Source organism: Oculina patagonica, chromosome 1 (assembly GCF_052425735.1).
Source record: "Oculina patagonica isolate OP01 chromosome 1, crgOcupat, whole genome shotgun sequence".
NCBI lineage: Eukaryota > Metazoa > Cnidaria > Anthozoa > Scleractinia > Oculinidae > Oculina > Oculina patagonica.
In genome coordinates, this window is record NC_135758.1 from 36,935,687 (window position 1) to 36,958,738 (window position 23,052).

General features: G+C 40.1%; 3 protein-coding genes across 4 annotated transcripts in view; all 3 read right to left on the reverse strand.

Moving 5' to 3' along the window:
* Nucleotides 1-3,249: 3,249 nt before the first annotated feature.
* Nucleotides 3,250-23,052, reverse strand: part of LOC144646870 (uncharacterized) — a 107,555-nt gene continuing 87,752 nt past the window's right edge. The window contains exon 27 of the mRNA XM_078506574.1: nucleotides 3,250-3,561. The gene's annotated coding sequence lies outside the window, so the exon portion shown is untranslated. The remainder of the gene's footprint in view (nucleotides 3,562-23,052) is intronic.
* The window catches only part of LOC144628029 (MFS-type transporter SLC18B1-like), a 39,050-nt gene continuing 19,247 nt past the window's right edge, over nucleotides 3,250-23,052 (reverse strand). Inside the window, exons 1-16 of one of the 2 annotated variants that reach the window (XM_078486081.1) lie at nucleotides 18,976-19,064; nucleotides 17,575-17,858; nucleotides 16,456-16,551; nucleotides 16,220-16,293; nucleotides 15,369-15,516; nucleotides 14,560-14,628; nucleotides 14,216-14,390; nucleotides 12,641-12,711; nucleotides 11,788-11,889; nucleotides 11,257-11,357; nucleotides 10,297-10,392; nucleotides 7,436-7,510; nucleotides 6,784-6,850; nucleotides 5,742-5,768; nucleotides 4,303-4,352; nucleotides 3,250-3,773 (exon numbers count right to left, since the gene is read on the reverse strand). In XM_078486081.1, the coding sequence (XP_078342207.1) occupies nucleotides 3,662-3,773; nucleotides 4,303-4,352; nucleotides 5,742-5,768; nucleotides 6,784-6,850; nucleotides 7,436-7,510; nucleotides 10,297-10,392; nucleotides 11,257-11,357; nucleotides 11,788-11,889; nucleotides 12,641-12,711; nucleotides 14,216-14,390; nucleotides 14,560-14,628; nucleotides 15,369-15,516; nucleotides 16,220-16,293; nucleotides 16,456-16,551; nucleotides 17,575-17,823 (1,512 nt within the window). In that variant the 5' untranslated portion in view covers nucleotides 17,824-17,858; nucleotides 18,976-19,064 and the 3' untranslated portion in view covers nucleotides 3,250-3,661. Of the gene's footprint in view, nucleotides 3,774-4,302; nucleotides 4,353-5,741; nucleotides 5,769-6,783; nucleotides 6,851-7,435; nucleotides 7,511-10,296; nucleotides 10,393-11,256; nucleotides 11,358-11,787; nucleotides 11,890-12,640; nucleotides 12,712-14,215; nucleotides 14,391-14,559; nucleotides 14,629-15,368; nucleotides 15,517-16,219; nucleotides 16,294-16,455; nucleotides 16,552-17,574; nucleotides 17,859-18,975; nucleotides 19,065-23,052 lie in introns of those variants that run through there. The other variant, XM_078486089.1, reaches the window with a different exon arrangement.
* The window catches only part of LOC144628059 (MFS-type transporter SLC18B1-like), a 40,746-nt gene continuing 39,936 nt past the window's right edge, over nucleotides 22,243-23,052 (reverse strand). The window contains exon 16 of the mRNA XM_078486116.1: nucleotides 22,243-22,932. Within this exon, the coding sequence (XP_078342242.1) occupies nucleotides 22,873-22,932 (60 nt within the window). The 3' untranslated portion in view covers nucleotides 22,243-22,872. The remainder of the gene's footprint in view (nucleotides 22,933-23,052) is intronic.

Below are 23,052 nucleotides of genomic sequence, written 5' to 3' on the forward strand. Positions count from 1 at the left end.
TATTTTCTTTCGTCGCAATCTCAGAGCCAGAAACAAATTCTTCGGTCTTGAAGTTGTATGCCTGGCGTAAAATACGTAATACATGCAAATCTCGGCATAGGTTTTCTGTCTCGGGTTCTGATTTTCAGTCTAAAATCAGTGAAGTCTCGGCTTCGGAATTTTAAGCAATTGAAGAGACTCGGCGTCTCGGCCAGTCAGGCTAGTCTCGGATTTTTTCCATTCGCCAGCCCTGAAACGCCAACGATTTAAACTCAATGCAGAATTTCTTTAATGCCGTCGAGTGTTTTCGCGCAACCTTGTATGTGTAAATCGCATTTTTTAAACAGGCTTCCTTGATTCTGAGTAATTTGCTATTCATTTAAATCGTAGCTAATCGTCAAGACCTATTTGTCTTAGCTTTGTTGACTGGCGAACACCTTTCTTGACTAAATTCTCTTGACTTAAATTTTCTTGACTAAATTTTCGACTCGCTTACATAACCTTGCCCTCTTCACTGGCAGTAGGGTGCCAGTAAATCATACATGCAATCGCGTTCTCGCGGAAAAAGCTAATAACAACATAATTTCTTTTTGTTTCATTTGAGAATACATGTTAAAAACTCGGCTTATGGATTACAAATACCTGTTTCTCGGCGTTTGCACGTTTGACATATCACATCGTATTAAAATAAAAAAAAACTATGCTAATTGACATCAGATATACAAACAGATACGATTCCCTTTGCTTGATGACTTATCAATTGTTTTGAGGACATTCAAATAAGTTGTTATGAATGACTTTCTTGTCCTTTTCCTTCCACAGATCCTTGCCATATCTTAAAGAAAAAAAGATCTCACCCCGTCTTCGGAAACCAAGAGGCAGTTAGACAGGGCGACAAGAAGTGAATCGATCGAGCAGCACAATCGGCGTGGAGAAAATTTTAGACAATGATGGCGTAAATACCACTGGGGAGTTATTTTTATCGAACTTTTTCCAAAACACTTGGAATCCCGGTCTCTGATTGGGCACAAACTTTGAGGCATTCCATGATCGTTTGTGCCCAATTGGTGAGCTGCATCGGATCGCGCCACTGTCATGCCTTTTTACACAGGATAATTGATCGCTAAGCTTGTGTTGCTAATTTAACAGAGGCTTCGTCAAGCTAGCCTGCGTCGCAGACGAACTAAATCCCGCTCGAAAATATCGCAATATTCTCGCACAGTGTGGAAGAAATTGCAAACTTTCACATGACCGCAAAAACTGTCATTCTGCAGAAACTCACACCGTAAAAAGATCGTTGCTTTTAGCATACAGCTTGATTGCAAGTTTTGTAGCTAGGCAATTCTCTCTGGTTGATTCTAATTTTCTATATTTGGTCAGGGGCTTGCGAAACTTTTGTAAACATCTTTACCTACCTTTTATTTTAGGCAAATCGTATACACATTTTTTACCTCATGGATGCATGACGTAGTCATTACTTGAACCTCATTGGCACTCACTCACACGAGTCTTTTAGATAATTAATTTATGCATTAAACCTGGAGTTAAACGCTTTTTGGCCCAGAAAGACTGGGTCAAAGTTTACTTTTGCTGATGTGCTATTTGCCGATCATTTTCCCTTCACTACACAACCGAACATACACAAAGACTATGAGGCATGGCACCTTGGTCAGCCCGGCCCACGATACGTTTAATAGACACATCAATAGGATTACAACAGCATGGATAAAAAAAACATACAAAACCTACATGCACCACAGCCGGACACGTAAACCCCCAAAAACTACTTTGGGAAAAAAAAATTGGGACCGTGTACCCTCGACCAATGCTATGGCGCAACCTTTGGGGTTTTAAGGTTTATAAACAAAAAACAATGATATCACAAAAATGAAAGAAAATAATAATCAAAGAACAATATCTTCATGAAACGAAATAAAAAAAATTAAATTTAACGGAGTTACGTGTAGGCCAAGGAGGCTGACCGTAAAATGTCACAAGTTTCTCAACGGACTTTACATCTCAAACACGCTAACCATAAGTCCTCGCGTGCTGTTCTCGCACCCGGTTCTCTGTTCCGTGTCGACAAAATATTAATTTAATTCTGATTACCACAAATTACATGTTCTGTCATTTGTAGCAGAAACATTGTTTTTGAATTTTAAGGGATTATTTTTTACAAAATCGCCTTTTTGAATTTTAAATAAGGCACCCAGATATCACACATTAGTATGACTCAAACAATGGATAGCGTTTATGGTGCGCGCTGATTGGCTACTCAAACTCCGAATATCCTTTGCTATTCACCTCTGAGCAACTCGCGCGCGAAAACTGTACTCTTAAACGGAATTAACTAGTAAAAAATCATCCTTTCGGGCTATTTTATCTCACTGTTTGAGTATATACTAAAACAACTATAAACCAAAGTGTCGGTGGCTAGTGATGGATATTTACCTCGCCGCGAAATATCCACCACTAGCCACCTCCACTTCGGTGAATAGTTGTTAATTATCTGCAGTAGATGTGCGCATTGCAAAACAAGGAAATCTTAAATTGGGAGAAGATCCGTTCAGTCAAGGCCCAATATCTTCGTCGCCAACCGTGCCAGCTGATGTCCAGGGACTGAAATAAGAGAGGTTTGAAGTTTTCCCTAGCAATGGCCGTGTGTGTGACGCAACACTTAGCTTCCAGAGCGAAGCGTCGCGTTACAAATGGGGAGGTTTGCAGCACATAGTGAGTGTATACAGTTGAGATGCTAAGACAATAGAGAACAGTTTGAGTTTGATTTTTTTATATTTAGTGCGAGTATTCCACTGGGTTGTCAACGAAAAGAAAGCCAAGCAAGAGGCCATGTTTGGATATCATCTATCAATTATGTCATTTCCCTTTCGTCTTTTTGTTGTTAACGATTAGCCTCAATTCGCAGACATTCTTTTGTCTCGTCACGCAATCTTCCCTTCCCGATGAACGTTCGCAAGGGAGGAAAGATTGCGTGACGAGCCAAAAGAACGTCTGCGTCGGAGGCTAGGTAACGATGAGCCTAAGATAAGGGATTCCTCGACGTGGGTCTTCCTTCGAAAGCTTAAATGGTAATGGAAATAAGCGTGAATCAAAATGATAATTTATTAACATGTTTTAGCTGCCTAACATTCGATAGAAAAATAAGTTGAATAAGTTTTCTGAGTGAGTACAAACTCCTTGGAGACGCGCAAGTCTCTATAAGAAAACTTGATATTTTGAGAACACACTGCCATATTTCATCTTGCTACTAGATAATTGAATAGTGCATTTAATTTCGTCGTCGTCTCCAACTCTTTTGTTTTTTTCTTTTTCACAGAAATACTTTGAACTGTTTTCTTTTTTGTCTACACGTGAAATGCGAACACATTAGCTGATGGCTGATTTATTTCCAACTTCTAACACATCTAGTCGTTTTGACGCAATAGAAGAGGGCGAAGAACCAGAGAAGGGGTAGTAAGAGGTGCCGGACACAAACATCTATGTAGAAAGGAACAATCCGATTCCCTTACGCCTGTAATGTTATATGGACAGCTGGCTGATTAACCCGAAGAGCACGGCTCCGTGCTCTAGCCGCCGTTCCTCTCTCTTGCCATAACCGCCGCGCTGCACACCGTCTCTAAGCATACGTCCGTCCGTCGGTCCGTCCGTCCGTCCATCCATCCATTCACGGTTTCAGCGCTAGCTGTGTCTCGTTTTCGTGCGCAGAATCCAAAACCAGTTCTTCGAATTCCTCTTCGTCACTGGAATCCGGAATCGAAGAATATGGATTTCTCCACCTAAGGCGAAATAAAGTTAAGCCAATAAATAAATTTCCTCTACGCTAGCCTTACGGCACTCTCGATTCTTTCCCCGTTCGAGAATGTCTGAGAATAGACCCGGAATGTAGCCCTTTAAAGATCCCTGAAGCATTTCGTGCGAAATTTCAAAAACAATGGAGTAAGACAAAGACCTTGTATGGCGTGGGCACTTGATCATGAAAAAATACTATCATTCACATTAGTGCCCAGCGAGAACTGTACTTGGGCATCGTGCCCAGGCACCAAGTGTGAACACCGTCCTAAGCCTTTGATTGTTTACTTGCCTTCTGCACGTTGGTTGGTACTTTCCGTAATTTTTAGGAGATTTTTCTTTTGCGACACATCGAATTTCGCGATTAAAAAAGTAAACAATTGCAGCTGCGTATAATTATAAGAAATTGTGAAGCAAACCACCCTAAAATTTCTGTTTTCGTCAACTGTAGCCTTCAGGCATTGGTTCATTCTCAGGACCCTTATTTAATCTTTAAACAGTTCCACTTTGTCTTACCTTCCCGCTTCAGTTCCTTCCAACAAAGTAAACACCACCAATACTATAGCCTAAAGACAAACAATAGATTATAAATTATATATCTCAAAATTCCTGAACAAAATTCAAATATTATATAAAGAAAAGGAAAACATCACACAGGCAATACCAGATAGCCCAGTAAAATTTAATCTAGCATTGATTAATTAAAGCATGATATGTCAGGAGATTTTAGAACCATCTCTCCAGCTTATTAAACACACAAAAAACCTTAGTTCTTTTAACGTGTTAGTAATAATATCATTGGTGAATTATCAAGTTTATCGATAGCCTGTCCCAGGCGTTCGGTTCGGTTGGAGAGCGTGAGCGCGACAGGGGAGTGGTATTTTCCCACTCATGCTCTTCTAGCCTCCCGCGAAGTCGTTTTTAGGGTCGATCGTGTTTGTTGGAAGGAGTAAAACACGATCGCCCCCTGAAAACGACTGCGTGGGAGGCCCTCTCTCCTCCGCAAAGGTTCCTTGCCTTTTCCCTTCCCAGTGTCCCCGCTCACTTTCGTTTCGAATCCCCCCAGGCTCCGCGCGCTTACTTTTCACCTCTCCCCATTTCCCAGCCCGTACAAAAAATTAGAGGCCTCTGCGAAGGAGAGAGTCGGAGGCTAGTATTCTTGGCGCTCATTTCGTTTCTCGCGCTGCACCCCGACTAACCGAACGCCCGGTACAGCTTGGGCTAGTTCAGCGATGTTGCTAGTGTTATCAAAGACAATAAGAATTCAGTTACTACTTTCATTATTCTCATTACCTGTATGCTTACAATTATATGAATATTGTAATGAGATATTAGATGATGAACGAGATCTCCTGTTTTATGAGTCAAATGAGTCTATGAGTCATGAGTCAATGAGTCAAGGCGATTTTTACACAAAACTAGGTTATCTGTTGATGAATTTGCGTTAGTTCTACTCTAGTTTGCTTACGGTTAGTTCTACTCTAGTTTGCTTGCGGTTAGTTGCACTTCAGTTTGCTTAGAGTAGGGCACGGAGTTCCCGGTGTTGTGGTCTATCTTTGCGCATTGTGTTGTATACTATGGAATGCTCGGTTTCATTAGCATATACTTGCTAGAGCCCTAACACGGCTCATAATACCGAGGGTAAACAAAGTTTCAGTTTCAGTTATGACTCATTGACTTATTGACTCATGACTCATTGACTAATTTGATTCATAAAAACTTTACTCTCATGTTTGGCATGCTTGCATGGACGGATTCGGCTTATGTGTTTGCAACACTATTACCACCCAATTTAAGAGGTTACAACTGTTCTCTTCGTACATTACTCGTGCACTCAGTTGCGTATGACAAATTGCAATATTGTAACCTCCCAAATGAATCATCACGCGGTCTGAATTGGGTTGCAACAAGGATGAAAACACGTAAGCCGAATCCGTCTATAGGGAACACCTTACCTGAGAAAAACTGATGCTACCAAGAACCTAAATCCAAAGGAAATAAGAGAGATTTAGGCAAACATTCTATTATCGAACATAAACGTATTTCAATCAACAGCATTTTTAAATGCTGTTGATTGTAAAATGTTTGTAAGTCGACGATTTGTCAAAAGATGAAGTTGATTGATCCAGTTTTATTGTCAGTTGAGAAACCTAAGCCGTATAGATGAATTATGCGTCTGCTATTTTATGCGTCTAGTGTAACAAAGAGGCGAACTAACAAGTGTAGTCAGCGCATAAATGTAGTCCGTTATACTTAGACGCATAATTCGTCGATGTCCGCCCTTATACACACGGACGGATTACCGTCTCAGCCAAGTTTTCTCTTAGGGGCTGTTTACGTGCATGATGCCGGAATGATTTTCATCCCCAAACGAGTTTCGTTCCAAAATGAAGTTCTCCATTCACGTAACGACCGGCTCAGCCTTTTTGCCGCGTGCATGGTTCTTGCGCCAGATTCAAAACAAAGATGTCCGCCATGTTGAAAACGATACGCATGCGCCACTCGCCCCAGACTACACGGTTTGCGATTTCATCTCGGAATGTCACCTGGAACGAAAACTGCAATGAACTCATTCCGGAAAGACCTGTGCGGGAACGAAATTGCGTCTCGGCATCATGTAAATAAATAGATGCAGAGAAATAAATAAATAAATAGAGATGGCATGAAGACAATGAACTCGTTCTGAAACGAAAGTCATTCCAATATCATGTAAACAGCTCCTAAGTTCGTCGTTTGAGCCACACTCAAGCTGCTGATAGTTTGTTTGACGCAGAATCCATCTTCTGCTTGTCCATAGTTAGTAGGTACTAACTATGGCTTGTCTTTATTATAAACACATAACTAGACACACCAAAAAGGCTAAGTTCGTTCAGACGGATTGATTATGCGTCTCTTGTATAAAACGGCTATGACATATGAGAGTAAACGAGCAAATAAGATCCGATAAGGACTGATAATAGAATTATCCTTAAGTGCGAGAATCGCACCAAATCTTACCACCATTGCCCATTGAAATCCAATGTGCTGATCTATAATCCCAGCCAGGGTTGGACCAATGGTTGCACTACAATATGAAAATGAAAAGCGCAATTTAATAGTAACTCGTCTGCACTTTGTTCAAGTTACACGACGAATTTAAAATTTAAGGCATAACGAATTTGTCTTTCGATCTAGGGTGCTGTCATCGAGAGAGGGGCAAAAAGAAAATCAGTAATCTATAACTGCTCTATATTTAAGCCCTTGTTGTCTCGGATTTTAGTCCAAACCTCAAAAATTTAAATCACCTAATTGGTTGCCGTAAGGAATAACTGTCCGGTAGACGTTTATCAAGTGACCTGTTTGATCGATTACTGCGAGAGTATTTTTTTTGATGGATTTTAACAGGTTCTAGGTGGTGGTAAATGTGGAGACAATGCTGCGGACGCATTGTTGTGGACACAAATGTTTCCCTGTTTGCCCGCGCGCGCAACTTTCGTTGCGGACACAAAATTTGTGTTAGAAACACAAAAAATGTTTCTGATTTCTTCCAGAAACATTTTGTGTTCGCAACAAATGTTTCTCCGTTTGCTCGCCCAAGAAAACATCATGAGCAACAATGTGTCCGCCACAATGTGTCCTCGTTTGTCACCGCTTTAACAGAACAACATACCCCAAATTAACCATGCCGATTAAGATGCTTGAAATCACTCCACGTGTAGCAGAATTGTCAGGCATTCCTTTATCCCTATAAACAAAACACAAAAGATTGAATGAAACTTATTTCTTTACGACCATCATTGGATCGAGCGCAAATACAATTAAACATTAAAATTAAATGTCACATGACACGATTGACGAGGTGGTCAGTAGTAGTTATATATATAACAGTCTAACCAATCTTATTTTTATAGGGCACCCATACATTAATAAAAAGGACCTTATTTGGAAAAAACAACGCTAAATGCAAAAAAAAAAAAAAAACCCGGGGCATAACAAAAGCCGAAAGAATCGTAACTAATAATAATAATAATAATAATAATAATAATAATAATAATAATAATAATAATAATAATAATTGCGTTCGACGAAGGAGAGCGCAAGCCTAATTTTGTTTTTGCGTCCTGTGTCTTTTGAGTTGGTATGCCTGTGTACTGTTATGCGGAATGAATCGAGCCGTAATGCGCGCGCAGGTGTATGGACACCAGATTGGCCGCCCCGATTGATTTTTGCAGGGGCAAATCTCGGCCGGGAAACTGGTAGCCACAGATGGCCTCGATTTCATGCAAATCAAGATAGCGTCCCAAACGGAGCTTAGAAACATCATTTTGCTTGAAAAAAGGGTTAAATACGTGTGGCCAGAATTGTAATTTTGCCAAAAATGTCAGGGAGAACATTAGAAGGTTATCATCCAAGGTAGCAGAGTTGTCTTCAGCCACCGAACGTCAAAAAAAGAGTGGAAATCGAGTAAGTCGATGCGTAGTTTCGTACGGAGTTCGTTCGTAGGTAAAAAAAAACCAGCGTATTTTCCTGTAATTATATGTTGCACAAAAATACAAATTGTTAGAATTAAATGCATCGATAGTGGGTATAATACGGATCAAAATTGTTTTATCACTTCTTTGAATTTGTGATATATCGTGATTCCTAGAAACACTAGAGGTTTTGACGAGGAAATTTTTGTATAGTGAATGTAATATGCGTGTAGTGGATTCCTATGTGAATTATGTCTGTGAATTTTAAATCGAAGTGAAACTATTTCCAGAAGTTTGTGGAAGTTAAATCTAGTTTAGTGCCAAACGATAACAAGTTTAGTGAAATAAATAATTATTTTTGTGTACACAATATTCATTCATTCTATGTTCTTTTGGCTCGTCACACAATCTTTCTCACACTTATCCTCCTCGCGTTTAGTGAGGTATAAGCATAGTAACTAACTTTGACATAAGGCATACTACTAGTAGGTCGGCCATGTCGGTTTCTTGCCACTACTTGCTTACCTTGGGTCTCTTTTTTAACCTATAGGTCGAACGCACTCCCCTGATCTCTGATTACTACTAGTAATAATAATAATAATAATTCCTCGGGCCGAGCGTAGTGGGGTGTATAATTTTGTCCCTCAAAGGGCTCAGGCGGGATGAAATCTCGTGTGGAGTTTACGGTCTATATATATATATATATATATATATATATATATATATATATATATATATAGGAATTATGTGTTTCGATTTTCCGTATTAAAGTGCTCGATACATTTAAGCAGAGCGTAATATATAAACAGTGAAAATAGAAAAATGAAATGGGATGAAATGGGAATGAAATGGGATGAAAGTGTAGTTTTTTCTATTTTCACTGTTAATATATATATATATATATATATATATATATATATATATATATATATATATATATATATATATATATATATATATATATATATATATATATATATATATATTTGTGAGCTTGGTGTGTGGCGGAAATGGCGTCACACGGCCGCGCGCTGGTGGCCTAATGGTGTGAGGCGTCGAACTTGAAATCAGATCTTCGGGACTGAGGGCGGGAGTTCGAATCCGGCTAGGGTTTTTTTTTATTATTATTATTATTTTTTGTGGGTTCGAATCCTGAGCCTTTCATTTTTATCGTTTTTCTTTTCGGATTAAAATAACACTGATTTCCACATAATACTCCCTCAACGCCTATTCAGGCTATAAACCTTTCATCGCCATCAGGGGCGCGCGGGTGGAGGGTTCGAATCCTCCTGCCGTTCGTTCTTCTTTTTTTTTTTAATGCCCTCAAACAAATGTCCAAAATGCGATTATCCAATAATTTGTCGATGATTTTGAAAATAGCCTGCGCTTCCAACGCTTTATACCTCTTTAAGTTACAAATGGGCCTTTCCTTGTTCCAATGGGGAGGGATAACATTAATCTTACAGTTCCTCAAATAAGGAAGGGGGTACTTTTTGGCAAACAAGGGGGAAACCTGCCAAAGAGAAAAATTGGTACTTTTCTCCAGCGATTTTAATTCATTGTATCAACCACCCCATCACTCCCCAATCCACTACCTATCCAATGCTACCCCCTCCAAAAAATATTTTTAAATTTTTAACCAATATATCTTCCTGCCTACTGTGGAAAATTGAATATGTACAATTCAATTAATGTTCAACTTCAAATAATCCACTCCTTATTTATAACACCCCCCCCCCCTCCCCAACCCAGAGCTTCGCGAGGCCCTGCGAGTCACGTGTTACTAGTAATAATAATAAAAAGGTTCTTATTTCGCATTTAAAATTCTCAATGCGCTTACATGAAAGAATAAAACGATAAAAGTAAAAATGTTTTTAAATACAGAAATTCAGTTTTAAGTTAAAAGAGTAAAAATATTAAACTAGCTAAAAATCTAACTAAAACATGCAATAATTAAAATCTATGACTAGGTTAAAAACTATTGCAAAAAAGAAATGTTTAAAGGTTATTTTTAAAAGTCGTTATGCTCTCAGACTGTTTGACAACTAGTGCTACTTACCTCATTACTTTCACTAAATCTGGCATCAATTGTACAAAGAAAGTCCCCGAAGAAAAACCCATGATCGCCATAGACAGGCACACGAACCAAACTCTCCTGGAAGCAAAAATGACAACAGATACAGCGACGCAGCACAACATGCTACAACATGCTCTGTCACACGCGACAGAGTACAGTAGAACCCTTGATTTAGCGGCCACTCTTTGGGAAATGGCAAGTTGCCATTTAAGGACGTTTGCGCGAAAATCTTCGCACATTGACTCTTTTCTAAAACTTTCACCTTTGTGAGATTATGAGTTACTCATGTCAGAAATGTAAAAAAAGAGTGGTCGCCGATTTCGTCGCGGAGATAAAATGTCCAGAAGACCACTGAGAATTGGAAGAGGAAGTCGTCTATCAAAAACAAATTAAAATTCTGGGTCACAGACCATTTGAGGGAGTTAATTGCTAGCGAAGTTAACGCAATGGCTACCAGCCCTGTATGCGTTTAGAAAGTTTCCTCAGCGCGCAGTAAGGGCTCGTAATAGCGGCTCGTCATAGGGGGCTTGTAATAGGGGCTCGTCAGGAATTAGCGAAAGGCCTTTAGAAAGGTCAGATTTTTTTAATACATTATAACGTGAAAAGGAATTAAAAAATCACTTGAAGATGACGACAACCTTTTTTTGAATGATTTTATATTATCAGCTGTCACCTTCTATTCTGAGACACTTGTCTGTCATAAGCAGTGCTGGCCGCTATAAAATAGAGGCAAAAACAATAGAAGAACCCTTGTCGGGACGCCAAAAGGTGGCTGTGGCCGCTTTATAGAGATTTTATTTAAAGTGTTATACTGAAAACAGTTTCAAGACTTTGATAACTGGTCGATTTATAGCGGATGGGCGCTAAATGGGTGGGCGCTTAATAGGGGGTTTGAGCGTATATCGTTAAGTCTCGATTATGGTAAGAGAGTCTGAAACATACTTGGTAGGCAGGAAAAAAGTAAGAAATGGTGCAGGTCCTAGCAGAAAACTACCAAACCCAGAGCCTATGTATCCTGCAACGGTCAGCCATCGGTGACATTGCTGCAAAAAAGAAATTCAAATTATGCTTATCGTTAAAACAAACTGAGGTTTGTATCAGAGCATCTACACTAGTCTTATATTAAACAAGAATGTTACTGTTTTCGTCGTAACCTACGACCTACAGCGATATCGTACTGGATCATGACCGAATCGCACTGAAATCACGGCTGGTTTATACGCGAGTTTTAATCCCAGCGAGGCAAAAATTTCAGTGAAAATCGCGACGAAAATTGCATCAAATATCGCCTGCAGTGTACAAGGGGTTTCCCGCACACAAACCGCTCGTCTCGTTTTCAGTTTCGCGGGACATTAGAGATAACGAAGAGAGACCGGTCACCATTGACGAGTTTCGGCTTCACCTGTAAGGATACGAATATGGCTGACAAATATCTCATAACCTCAAGGCACGGTGTATGTTATAAATACTCACCGTTTTATCTCCTATCCAGCCTGCCAGTGGTGTTACAAGGGTATATACCACTGCAAAAACGAGAAAAACTAGGCCGATCTGAGTAGCATTCAGGTTCATCATCTAGCAGGACGAATGGAAAGAAACAGTGGTATATTCAGCCCGCGTGAATAACAAATCCCGAGGGAGTTATTCTTTTGTATTTTTGCTATTGGATTTTTCCAATTCAAGTCGGCCATCGACCCTAAGTCGAGTTTATTGCGAGCGAAGGTTGTAACGAGAATCGCTCAAAGACGACCAGGAAGCCAATTGCAACAAAGGACCACAGCGTCAACAAATAATATTGCAAAGAACTTTAGAAAGTCTAAACATCGTGAACATTAGGAAGTATTCTGGACATGTGCTCACGTCTACAAATAAGCGTGCTCTCATTCGGTTTCCAGAAGTCTGAAGTAGAGCGAATATCACCTGTCACACCCTGTCAAATGTTGTAAAAAAGGAAAATTCTGAGTCCTGGACAGAAGTCGAGTTGTTGCTTGTTCAGTTCGCTAATAAAAGCGTTTCGTTTTCTTACCACCCGTTGACAGACCAGTTCAAAAGCTTTTCTTCAGGTTGATATATTGAAGGCAAAAATACCCCATGTATATAGCCTAACAACAAGTTGACAACTAAGTAACAAGAAGTATCCCTTACTTACTACTATGTGAATAGGTATATTAAACTTTTACGTAACAGATAACATACAATCTTCCCTTACAAGAGTTTTCTGCTAAATTTTCTTTTGAAAATAACCTACCCTTGGCTGATACTATAGTCCAATAACACGAGTAGGAAAGAAAACTTGGTTTTGGTGTCGAACTAAAAAAATACTTACTTCTTCCAAATGCAGTCCCAGAATGGGATCAAGGTAACCTTGTGTTATCCCAGCAGTGGTAAAACAAACGGCTGTGATAAAAAAGTTCACAGTCAAATCCGAGGGGTATTTTTCTGCGTAGCTTTCAATGTTGCACCGCGATTGGCTGTTTGCCAAAAGCGTCTTGCAAATTTGCCGAAGCTGGTTCCGGTTTGCGTTTTGGCAAGTTCAGGTTTTCATCACAAATCATGATCAACGCGTTACACGCAGGTCCTGGCCAAACGAAAACGCAAGTTACATGTAACTCATTTTTGTCAAGCCCATTCCAGACGTTCGGTTAGTTGAACGCCTGGAACAGGCCACTTTTTGCCTTTCTTTTCTAACCGACCTTAGTCCATGTAAATTATTCTTCTTGGTCTTGTAATAGATAAACAAACAGAAATGCGTGGTCTTTTCCTAAAATAGGCGAAGTCTCAACCTACAATAGACCATTTTCATATTCTCGGCATTGGACTGGAAATAGCTTCTAATGAGGGGGAATATCATTAAAAATTATTAATATATTCTTAATTAGTAAAGAGCGTCATGTCATTTGCATTTGAAAAGATTACCCGCATTAGCCTCCATTGCAAGATAGTTCTAATCCAATACCGAGAATTCGAAAATGGACTATTCTCTTGACCTGACATTAGCTAAAATTGGTCTTCCTTCTCTAAACAATAAGGGACTAATGTTCTTGTGAATAGATCGGACAGTCCGTTTACACATACAAAATTGTGCTCCACTCAATCCCTACTACTATTTCCCATGAGTAGTATAGTCCCGGGGTGGGGGGTACTCCCATTTATGGGCTATATAGGTATGTGCCGCCCGATAGGGTATGGTTTTTGAGGTTCTCAGTCCTTAAATAGGGTATCATTTTTGCTCCTTTTGGCAATATGTTCCCGGTGTGATCCTTAGATAGGGTCACCTAAATTCTATCAGCTAAAATAAACGGCCAGCTAAACGTAAAAAAAGGCATCCGTTCAAGTGTTAGTAAAGCGATTTTGATTTTATAAAGTTTTGTGTTTGGCCGTGTGCGGTTAGCCGTTATTTGCGTCGTCACGGAACGTTTCTTCTTCCCTTGAATAGGGTGTCATTTTTCAGTTTTGGGCCTTAAAAAGGGTATCAATTTTCGCTTTCTTTATCCTTAAATAGGGTCAGGGTTTAAGAACCTTTGCGGCACACCCCTACCCGAAATTTATGGGAGTACCCCCCCCGGGAGTATAGTAGGGACCGGTTAGGCCACCATTTTGTGGATTAAATTATTTTCGAACAATGGTGCCGGCTTAATAAAAGTGCTTAAACACTCAGGGAGCCCTAAGAAAAAACATTTGTAAAATCTTCTGTCAACACCTCCTCCTCCTCCCCCTCCTCCTCCACCACCACCACCACAATTGTATTGTTTTTCACCGCCACCGGCATTACCACCACGTACCTTCACCACTCCGGTCCCTACCATACTACTCCCCATGACTTGTACTAGATTATGAATTGATGTTATAAGGAGAAAATGTTTGTTGATCACTAACGAAAATAAAAAGTCACTATACTCACCAGCCATCAGCACAGCGGGAATTTTCAAGGCTTCAATTATCGGAAAAGAAGCTTTTTCTTGATCAGGAATTTTTCCTGAGTGAACTCCACAACGGGAAAGCACACAAAATAAAACTGGAATAGCAGCGATCATGGAGCAACCAAGAACAACAAATGACAGTTGAAATCCACCAACCTGAAATGACATGAACATTGCCGGAATGACTTCGCGTTAAACGGAAAACGCTCTATTCAGTAAAGTTTGCAAATAAATGATTGCCGCTATTCCGCACGTTAAATGAAAAACGGTTTAGATTACAAGACAATGTGGCCAGTTGTGATATCAGTCCTATTATGTTACTTACTGTGTAGAGACCTCCGCCAAGGGCAGGTCCCAGAAAAAATCCTACTCCAATAGATGTCTCTACGATTCCCTTAAAAAACAATTTTAAATAAAATTAGTGAATTTAATCTGCAGAGAGTCGTTTTAATGATATACGGGCGTGGGGGCGGGGGGGGTAACATTTTTAATTGTAGAGATGTACATGTTAGTTTCGGGGAAGTGATGAATGAAATACATGTCTTAAAGATGTTCAACTAATTCACGCAAATTTTGTATTTTTTTTATTGAAAAATATCGTTAAAACAGAAATGAATTAGACGGCAAGGTCGAGATTTCTATCGGCTGATGGTTGACGAGTCAACCAAAAAAGATCTCAAAAGGCGAAAGAAACTAAGAGCGAGCCATCTGATTGTTTTAGCATAACCCAGAGACCGATCTGTTTAAAAAGTTCAGTGAAAGTGGGTTTTTTTAGTTTTGGTTTGTGGTTTCGGCAGTATTATTTGAGCGCACTCCCAGGACGGTTTCTCGAAAATTAGACCGCGTTTGCGTAGCCAATCGGATTTCGAGCTTGTCTGATAGTCTGGTTATACTAAGTTGTAATGTCTACAATTTCGTGTATGTGCTTGTGTAATTTACAAGTCTTGGCGTGGCCGGGTAAAACAATTTTTTGATTGGTAGTATGTGGAATAATGAAATGAACTATCGTGCTCGGTCTTGAGGAAGTCTAGTCTTAGCCAGATCTCTTTACACTTTATAGTACTACATGCTCGTCGGCCGTGATATTCCAGGGATTGTTTGCAGTTTGCATTCTGGCTATAGAAACAAACATACTGATGCCATTCCTAATCTGTCAGGAAACTCTTCTATCACAATTGACATCGCTGCAATTTCAGAGGCAGCCCCTCCAAATGCACAGATTGCCCTCAACAGGAAGCTTAACACGACAAACTCCGTTGCACTGGAAATCCAAGCACCAAAGCTGAAAACAAAAAAAAGCGAAAGTGTAAATGACTTAAATTATCTCAACACTGTAATTAACCACTCCACTCCAACAACAATAACTAAGTGACGAAGGCAGGCAGGCAGGCAGGCAGGCAAGCAGGCAGGCAGGCATGAAGGCATGAAGGCATGAAGGCATGAAGGCATGAAGGCATGAAGGCATGAAGGCATGAAGGCATGAAGGCATGAAGGCATGAAGGCATGAAGGCATGAAGGCATGAAGGAAGGAAGGCATGAAGGCATGAAGGCATGAAGGCATGAAGGCATGAAGGCATGAAAGCATGAAGGCATGAAGGCATGAAGGAAGGAAGGCATGAAGGCATGAAGGCATGAAGGGAGGAAGGAAGGAAGGAAGGAAGGAGGGAAGAGTGAACGAGTGAGTAGCTGATCACCTGGTCCTCCCGGTCGATATGTTATCTAGCATACATAACAAACATCAAATATTACTGAATTCATAGACAGTTATAGACTGTGGACAACTCTCTACATGCATTTCTCGTCTTTTTCTTCGATCGTTGCCGTGAACGCAGGAAAAGAATCGCGAGAGACCTGGACGCCAGCGTACAACGGGGGCGCGAAGGGGTGAGGGACGGGGAGCTTGGCCTTTTTGTGGGGTTTTTGGGGTGAAAGAGAGGTTGTGAACAGTCTTCGACAAGGTTTATCAGGGCAATTTCATTTCTTACTTAAAAGTGATAACAGATGTCCCGCCAACAAACATGCCAAACAAGAGAACTCTGTTAGTGCCATACTTTGCGACCTGTCAAATAAGCACAAATGAAGTTAAATCTACAGTTTATGACACTAAGGATAAATAAGATATAAAATTATAATTCTCGATTCATATTGTATTTCAAGACAGCACGATTCTTTTGATATCTTTTAATAAAAAAGGAAATGGGAATTAAATAAAACTGCTAACCAGAAGTCCACAGATAGGAGAAAAGATGAAGACCATAAATGGATAAGTTCCAAAGATAAGACCCACCACGGCGGTGGATACTCCTCTGACTTCTGCCTGTTGAAGTAAATTAAAGTAAGCAGACATAACAGTCTCTTTGCAAATAAGCGCAGCATGCCCGCACCCGCAGGTGCATGTCTGTAAGTGTATATGTTTTGCTTGAAGAAAAGCTGTTTATTAAAAATATACGACCAGATGAGTTAACCCCTTTTTTTCTTTTTTACAACTTTATGGGAGATAAGGAGTTTAGAGTGGAGGTTAGAGGGGTTAATTATTTCCTGAGGGCTAAAGGGGCATGAAAAACCCATATATTATGAGAAACGGCATTAAGATTCTGATGAGAGATATGTAAGAAAGATACTGGTTAATTATCTGCACTCTATCTGCAAATTTCTTCGTTTCTTATTTCCATTTTTAAAGTCTAATGTTTTTTGGAGACGTTAGTTAAAATGGAAAAGTTGGATGATGAACGGTTTATATCCGAAATATTTTTTTTTTTCGTTAGAAGACAGACGGATCTCTAGCCAGGGGCTTATGTCGGGGCTTATAAGCCGTGTTGGGGAGAGGGGGATTTAAGGCCCAGTAGTACTGGCAACATTTTCTTTCAACTTGCCTCGCACCATTGTTGCATTGCAAACTGTAACGTGTCGTTGCATGTATTTCCACCGTGTTGCTAGTTGCGGCAACATGTTGCACAAAGCTGAATTCAAGTCAACTTCGCGCAACAGTTGACGTAACAATGCAACTTGCAATGCAACAATGTTGCGAGACAAGTTGAAAGAAAATGTTGCCCGTATTACTGGGCCTTTATACCGGTTATGGCCAATTACTAAATAATAAAAAATAAATAAATTACCTTTATTTAGACACGGCGAGGATTAAAGCTATAAGCTTGTAGGGCCGTGTATTCCCGATTGAATTGGAATTTGGAAGGGTTGGTTTTTGTGGAGGGAGGAAAACCGGAGAAGTTAAGGTGTTGTTTAATAAATAATTTTGCAAAGCCAAAAAATATATACATGTGGAAATACAAAAGAGATATTAATATTATACAGTAAGTTGTTTACTTATAACTGAACTTACCTCGTGTGGATAAAATGGTGCAATCATGGAAAGCGCTCCAAATGACAAAACCGGGACAAGGCACAACGAAGCCAAAATTACCACTTTGCGGAGGGACCATGAAAACCTTTGTGTTGACGCTTCCTCTGCTAATAATGCCGAGCCAAGCTCGTGATCGCTAACTTTGGTTTCGGCCTTTTTCATGTGTAGCCCACTGAAGCTGCCAGATTCGATAGAGTCATTGCTTGGTATCAGGTCTTTTCGCTCCATATTCAAATCAAAGTTTCCCAAATTTGTATTCAGTCCTGAAATAATTAGTATTATGAAAATTTTACTTAAATATCTTATGTTTTGATACCCTAATCGCGCCGCTACTAATTTGCATGTAAAGTTACAGCAGATGCTTTATTTAAATTTTATTATTAATGAATATTTATGTAATTTTATTCCCTCTCCGGGTTCTTATCGAGACATTTTTGTTTTACGGTTTTAATAAAATCGTTCTATCATATTTCAATCTGTCCCATTCCGTTAGTTGTAAGTCATGTTATCGACTATAACAACCAAGGTTTCGATGAGGTTTCGACTTGCTTTTATTCTCTGCCCACAAATTTGAAGATTATTTTTAAAAGCTATTATTATATTTACCGCGTATTTTTTTTAATTATTCACATGTATGAAAAAGCTGAACACTTCATGTGTGCTATTAGATTGCAAACGTAAATACTGTAATTCGGGAAAGGACTGTTTACGCTGTGTGATGTTGATCCTAAGGCCTTATTTCGTGTGATGTTGATCCTAAGGCCTTATTTCTTCAATACCAGTCGACGAGACTTTTCGCGCAACCTTAATTTGTGAAAATCGTTGTCTTTTTAAAAACATGCCTCCTTGATCTCCGAATAGTTTGCCATTTATTTAACATCAATCTTCCAGGACTATTTATTTTTATTCTTCGTTGACGGAGAAATAGCTTCCTTGACTAAATTCTCTTCTGTGGAACCGTTTTCGGCTCCCTAGCTGTTGACACCGGCCTTGCCGCTCTTCAGTCACGCGTGGTAGGATTGCAGTAAGTCACATGGAAACGCGTTTTCACGGCAAAGGGAAAAAAAATGTAACAACATTTTTTCGCATTGTTTCATTTGAGAAAACATATTATAAACTCGGGCTTCGTGCTTCATCACAGCTTTACAAATAGACCCTCAACACCTATCTCTCGGTGTTAGTACGTTTGACATATTACATCGTAAATATAAATCTATGCTAATTAACATCAGATATACAAACCACCGTCACGGTTATGATTTCCTTTGTTTTAAGCATGAATAAAGAACGTTGATATGTTGCTAATAATAACATTTTTACTGTTTCTTGTCCTTTTTCTTCCACAGTTCCTTGCCATGTTTTACAGAATTAAAATCTCACCTCATTTCCGGAGACCCATGGACGGTTTGTGGGACGGTTGGTCGGAGCGACACGAAGTCATTTGAACAGCACAGTTGGCGCGAAGAAAGTTTACAAGTGTGGCGCAACTGCCGCTGGTAGTTTTTTCTTAGCGGACTGGTTCCAAGGCTTTTTGAAATCCCGGTCTCTGATTGGACACAAAATTTGTGACATTGTATTGTTTGTACCCAGTTGGTGAGCTTCAATTGACCGCGCACTTGCCATTGATTGCTAAACTTACGTTGCTCTTTAAACGGAGGTTTCATCGAGTAAAGTGCCAGAAAATATTGCCGTACAGTGTCCGAGAAATTGCAAAATTCAACATGGCCGCAAAAACTCACACTGTGGACAGATCGTTACTTTTAGAGCAGTTTTCAATTGAGTGTCGTAAAACCAAAACCAAAGTAATTACTACGGCCAATCACAAAGGACACAGACAATCCAGTGAACCAATCAAAACTCGAAGCAAATACATGTAGCCAGCGCAAAGCGCGGGAAAACGTGCGCGAGCGAGTCATGATTGGTTTTAGTTTTAGTTCTGATTGGCTGAGAAAGTGGCGCGAGATTTTTGAGCCAATCACTAAGCGTAGCAATGCAAAACTAAAGCAAACGCAATTAACTTTCGACACTCAAGTGAAAACCGCTCTAGCATACAGCCTGATTGCGAGTTTTGCATTTAGGCAGTTATCTCTAGTTAATTCGATTTTTTTTTTATTTGGCGGTGTATTGTTTCTGTAGCCTGCGTAGCTGGCGGGAATAGCGCGGCGCAAGACAAATTGAGGGGTATCAAATGGTCTTTGCGAGCATTTGCGAGCATGCGAGCACAGCGTTTTTCTTTGCGAGCACGAGCATTGACAAAAATTAGCCTTGCGAGCAACGAGCACTTTTCAAAAACCTACCTCCACTAAAAACCGAGCATGCGAGCACTTGTAAAAATGTGCGAGCACGAGTAAACGAGCACCCACTAAAATTTTGCGAGCATTGCGAGCACTGCGACATTTTGAGGGACCATTCTTGGCTCCTAAATTGCGGGCGAAGCCCGCGTGCGTGAGTGGCAAAATTCGTCCCTCTGCCATTCGCCATAAACAAAACGGCACTTGCACTCGGTCGCGAATCACCGCCAGTTACGCGGGCTATCGATCGTTTCTGTGAATGTGGGGGGTAAAGGGGAGGGGTTGTAGGCCACGTTTTTACGAAGAATAAAATGGCCATTTCACAATTCGCGAGGAAAAAAGGCCTTTCACGGATCACGAAAAAAAAACCCTTTACCACCCTTGATCACGTTCCGGGAAAAAAACATGGCCATTTCACGATTTTTTGGGGAAAATGATCCTTCGCGGATCACGAAAAAACCTTTTACCACCTTCTTTCAATGAAAAGGGAACCGATTTAGTTGCTGATACCGATTGACCCGATTTGCACAATTCTTCCGCTTTCAACTCTGTTTGAAAACAACCACTGATAATAAATTACGCTAAAGTTCATCGCCTATCACGGCTTTAGAAAAACCTTTACCCAGCTCTTTTTTAGACAAATGGATGACGTATAGTCATTCCATGAGATTTCGGTGGAACGTTTATGGCATTCACTCGGCGGCCCAAGCTCACGATTTGAAATACGCGAAACGTGACTCTTGCTGGTGGCATATGGAGGTGTTGTGTTACAACGATTCGTATTTATAAAGGTTTGTATGGGAGAAAACGCTTTTGCAATTATAGCTAAATATAATGATATTTTGACAATAAAATCAACTTCCCTTGATGTCTTGTTGTTATATCTGTTGTTATCTCGGTTCTCAGGCCGATCCGAGGCGTTTTAAGCGGGAGTTATGCTAGTGGAAACCCGAAATAGCATAACTCGCTTAAAACGCCTCGGATCGGCCTGAGAAACGAGATAACAACAGACAAAACAACAAGACATCAAGGGAAGCTGATTTTATTGTCAAAATATCACTATATTTAGCTATAAATTCGAAACGGTTAACTCCCATACAAACCTTTAAAAATACGAATCGTTGTAACACAACACCTCCATATGCCACCAGGCAAGAGTCACGTTTCGCGTATTTCATTTGAACTCCTCACATCGTGAGCTTGGGCCGCCTGTGACTCACTCAATTCTGTTAGACAACGCTTGAAAATGCTTTTGGCTGAGAGAAGACTGGGTTGAGGTTTACTTTTTCCGATGCGCTTGTTGCCCATCTTTCTGTCAGTTGCAGTAGAAAAATTGTTTTTTGAATTTAATGGGATTATTTGTACAAAAAGCGGCCTTTTTAAGTTAGAATAAGGGACCCAGAAATCGCAACGTTATCCGCAGTCGGTGTGGCAGTGCAAAACAAGAGAATCTTAATCGGAAGATCCGTTTAGTCCAGGCCCAATATCGGCATTGCCAACCGTACCAGCTGATGTCCAGGGACTGAGATGAGGGAGGTTTGAAGTTTACCTTACCGGTGGCCTTGTAGCTAAGGTTTTCCCCCTAGCCCTTATTTAGGCTATCGGGGATTCTGGGCCAGGCCTGTGTGTCACGCAGCACTTTGCACGAAGAGCATAGCGTGGCGTGACAGATAAGGAGGTAAAACTATGCACCACGCAGTGAGTTTATACAATTGGGAATCATTATGAAATTGACATACTACGTCAATTGAGATGCTTAGTCAAAAGACAATAGCTGGAGTTTAATTCTTATCATTTAGTGTGAATTGTGCGAGTATTCAATTGGGTTTACAACCTGAAGAAAACTAATGAAAACACGAGGCCATGTAAGACATCATTAACCAATTATGTCAGTTCCTCGTGATTACTAATTTTCTTTTCTTTTCTTTTAGTGGTAACGATCAGCCTCCTTTGGAGAAATTGTTTTTGCTCGTCACGCAATCTTTCCTCCCCAACGAACGACTGTTGGGGAGGATTGCGTGACGAGCCAAACGAACCGCTGCGTAGGAGGCTAGGTAACGGTAAGCCTGTATGCAATTCATCTCGCACTGCACACTACTATAGCAATCGCTTGCTTTTTTTTTTTTTGTTTGGCGCGAGACGTAAGTAAAACAAGACGCTCTGACAGCATTTACTTGAGCTTTGTTTAAAAAATGTACTTTTTGCTGTATGTAAGGGAGTACCCCCGGTATTCCTCGACCTGGGTCTTCCTACGAAAGCATAAGTAGTAATGAAATAATTTATTGACTTTTCTTCTGCTGTCGAAGATTTGATAGAAAAATGAGTTCTAAAGGTAAACGTAGGTATTTTTTTTTTTCGTTTGTTACACTTGATGTTTTATAAATTATAGTTTTTTCCGACTCTTTCCTGGTCATAATCAGGAGCCCATTACTAATTCAATAAAAAACACTACATTAAAGGTATTTTTTTACAACCCATATATAATATAATATTTTTCCTACGACCTTTTTTTAGTGCATACCAATACTTATGGAGACGTACAAGTCTCTGTAAGATTTATTTGGTGGTTAGCCATTTTTTATCTCGATCCCTGAACATTGAATAGTGCAATCAAATTTCAATTCGTTGTAAAACATCGAAATACTCAACGCTATTTTTTGTTCTTTTTCATAAACACTTTGTGTTTTCTTCAGTGTATTTCTTCTGGTGTACGTGAAATTTGAAGAGGGTGAAGAACCAGAGGAGGGGTGGTAGAGTTAATTCTTCTCACAAACATCTATGTAGAACGGTACATTCCAATTCCCCTGTTATGTAATGTTACATGGATTGCCGGCTTATTCATCCGCTGAACATGGCTTTGACTGCTCTAGCTGCCATTCCCTCGTCTCTTGCCGTTATGGTATCGCGTCCGTCCGTCCATCCATCCATCCATTCACGGTTTCAGTCTGTTTCGTTTTGAAATTCGTGCGCAGTATCCAACACCAAATTAATCTTCAAATTCCTCTCCATCACTGGAATCCGGGATCGTGGAATATGGATTTTTCCACCTGAGGTGAAAAAAAAAATTAAGCCAATAAATCGACCCTCTTTAGATAGCCCTACGGAGAAAATCTCACGGCACTCTTAAATCTTTCCCCGTTCGAGAGATGTCTGAAAATAGACCCGG